The 3490-nt window shown below is 48.7% G+C and overlaps 1 protein-coding gene across 1 annotated transcript in view; it reads left to right on the forward strand.

Moving 5' to 3' along the window:
- The window catches only part of SNX29 (sorting nexin 29), a 595061-nt gene that overhangs the window by 475544 nt on the left and 116027 nt on the right, over positions 1–3490 (forward strand). Inside the window, exon 19 of the mRNA XM_040230635.1 lies at positions 1082–1222. Within this exon, the coding sequence (XP_040086569.1) occupies positions 1082–1222 (141 nt within the window). The remainder of the gene's footprint in view (positions 1–1081; positions 1223–3490) is intronic.

The following is a 3490-nucleotide window of genomic DNA, read 5'->3' on the forward strand; positions in this document are numbered from 1 at the left end:
CCCCGGCCCCTCCCCACCAGCGTGCTGGTCTGTGTGATCCAGGCACAGCTGCACGGCTTATAAGCCTGACTGTTCTCCCCACCACCTTGGGAGGAGGTGCTGTTAGTCAGCTCCATTAACAGATGAAGACACGCAGGCGAGCGAGGATGAATGGCCTCTCCACCGCCATCTGTCACTGTTACAGCACGCCTGTGACAAAAGCATGGAAAATGCGTCTCTGAGATGAATTGGGCTGTCGGTCTCCACTGATCCTGGGAACTGATGTTCATCAGTGCACAGCCTGCCAGATGGTGCCATTCTCTGCTGTACCCATTTATGCACGTGGTATACTGAGTCCCTCCTCCACGCCCAGCACTGGGCTTCCAGTGACCCAGGGGGCAGATGTGGCCCTGCTGTCACAGAGCTGGTTTTCCTGGAGTGTGAGGAGGTTGCCAGAGCCCCACTCCCTTTGTAATGAGAATTTTTTTCACTTTTAAATGTTTCAAATTTTTACAATGTTGTGTTGATTTCTGCCATACAACAGTGCAAATCAGCCGTAATTATATATATATCCCCTCCATCTTGAGCCTCTCTCCCACCCCCGACCCACCCCTCTAGTTCCTCACAGAGCACCAGCTGGGCTCCCTGTGCTATACAGCAACTTCTCATCCGTTGTCCATTTTACACATGATAGTATATAGGTTCATCAACATCATTTTTCTAGATTCCACATATATGCATTAATATACAATATTTGTTTTTCTCTTTCTGACTTATTTCACTCTGTATAATAGGCTCTAGGTTCATCCACCTCACTAGAATTGACTTAGATTCATTTTTTATGGCTGAGTAATATTCCATTGTATAGAGGAGACGTACATCTCCTTTATCTGAGATTCCTTAAAAAACTAGGAATAAACCTACCATATACCCAGCAACCCCACTTGGCATATACTGTGAGAAAACCACAATTCTAAAAGACACATGACCCCCGGTGTTCATTGCTGCATTGTTTACAATAGCCAGGACATGGAAGCATCCAGGGTGAAATGAGAGTTTCAAGGGACTTGATATTTTCTTTCTCTTTTCATTTTCTCCAAAGGTCTACATCCGGATAAAAGACGATGAGTGGAACGTCTACCGGCGATACGCAGAGTTCAGGACTTTGCACCACAAGTTACAGAACAAATACCCTCAAGTGAGGGCCTTCAACTTCCCGCCCAAGAAGGCCATCGGAAACAAGGTAGGTGCCACCACTGCTATGGGCTGGGCAGCTCTCCGACTGGTGCCTCTGTCTTCTCCTTCTGCTGGCGATTTAAACATCTGGGCTCCTTTATGTAACTCAAAAAGTTGGCTGGTACGAGAAAAAAGATGGGAACGAAGTAAACAGCCACCCACCATTCGTCCCCCAAAAGACAGTCGAGTTACGTTTTGTCTGCGTGATTACCTGTTGTCTGTGTGTCCATCCTCTGATCTCTCTGGAGCGGGGCTGCCACACCTGTTCTGCTAAAAGGCCAGAGAGTAAGTGTCTTGGCTTCTCAGCCCCTACCACTTCAGCCAAAATTCCCAGCTCTGCCATCATGGCAGCAGCTGCAGACAGTATGTGCACCCGTGAGCATCCCTGTGTGCCAGGAAAACTTTATTTATTAGAAGAGGTGGCAGCTGGATGTGGCCTATGGGACATAGTTTGCCAGCTCCTGTTCTGGACCAAAAAAAAAAAGTCTTCTTGTTTTCATCCATGGTTGTCATGATATTTACTTGGACTTAAAGAGTATGGAGTTATTTCCCAGGTAAGGCTTTCTCAGAAGAGTTTGTTTTATTACAGGATTGCTGCCTCATGAGGGTTGGTCACTGATAATGAGCTAGTGTGTTTCCGAGTGTTCATCCTTGTGCCCTGGAGAAAGGAGGCACTTTAGCATCCATGCATTCATCCAGCCAGCATTACTGAGCACCAGTCAGTGTCACACTGTAAGTGGCCCCAAAGATGACAGCCAAGCTTGGCATAGGGCCCTGCTGTGTTGTCTGCTTCAGCCGGTTGGCATCATTTTTGTCATCCATCACATTTGCAGCCATTCTCCATCTTGGCTGGGCTTTGGATCACTCGGGAAGCTTTCCAAACTCTGCGACCTGCTCACCCCCCACCCCCTATCCTGGGCTGACTGGCCTGGAGTGAGGCCTGTGCGTGGAGGGGTTTTAAGTGACTCCAGGATGCAGACAAGCCAGAGAGCCCCTGGCTTCTGGTCAAGTAGGAGACAGAGACACTTCATCAATTGTACCGTATGAAATAGCTTGGCAGGGGCAGTTGAATCAGATGAGATAACATGGACTCTTCTCAGGACCTGGAGTTGGTTTTCAGAGTGTGACCCCTGATCCACAGCATCAGCCTCACCTGAAGCTTGTGAGAAATGCAGGTTCTCAGGCTCCACCCTGCACCTACTGGAAGACAGGTTCTGGAGCTGGGACCCCACAGGGAGGGTGGGGCTTAGCAAGCTCTCTGGGTGGTGCTGACCCATAGGAAGTGTGGGAACCTCAGCGCCATCACATGGATGAAGCCTGTGCAGGTCCCACTGGCCTTGAATTTCCTAGCATATCCTATGCTCTTTCTCATAGAAAAACCAGAGCAAGAGTTTCCGTAACCCACTCCCCACACTCACCAATTCCATAGAGAAAACTTACTGACCGTTGTGTTTATATGTTCAGAGGTTTCCGTGTTTAAACCAGATTAGAAATCTGATCACATCAGGGTCTGCTGCTGCTGCTGCGTCACATCAGTCATGTCCGACTCTGTGTGACCCCATAGATGGCAGCACACCAGGCTCCCGTCCTGGGGTTCTCCAGGCAAGAACACTGGATTGGGTTGCCATTGCCTTCTCCGACATCAGGGTCTGCTGGAACATAATTTAAAGAGTTATAAAGCAGGTTTATCTCAGACCCAGAATAAATCTGTTGTTCCTTTTCTTCTGTTGACGAAAAATAGAGTTGAGCCCATAAAAAAACAAAAGACCGAGAAATTCTACACTTGTTCACAGCAAGGAGTAAAATACTTCTTATGAAAATGGGGGCGGGGACTATATTACTGATTTAATCTCATGACTTGCAGGCTCATACAAATCTTGGGACCCATCCAGAGTATCTTTAAGTGTCATAAAATGAAATTCTATGTAACCAATGTATTATCACTGTAAGATGTTCTCATCTGCAGAGAGCATAACCCTGGCGCAGCCCTTGCACGACACCTGCAGGAAACGTGGCCTGTCTGCGTCTCACTGAGGGAATTAGTACAAGGCTGGACCAGGGGCATGTCTGTCTTCCACTGTGTTTTCACTTCCTGTGGCTGCTGTAAGGGGGCTTCCCCAGTGGCGCAGTGGTAAAGAGCCCGCCTGCCAGTGCAGGAGATGCAGGTTCGATCCCTGGGTCCGGAAGATTCCCTGGAGGAGGAAATGGCAACCCACTCCAGTGTTCTTGCCTGGGAAAAGTCCCGTGGACAGAGGAGCCTGGTGGGCTGCAGCCC

This window comes from Oryx dammah, unplaced genomic scaffold (genome assembly GCF_014754425.2).
Source record: "Oryx dammah isolate SB20612 unplaced genomic scaffold, SCBI_Odam_1.1 HiC_scaffold_2, whole genome shotgun sequence".
NCBI lineage: Eukaryota > Metazoa > Chordata > Mammalia > Artiodactyla > Bovidae > Oryx > Oryx dammah.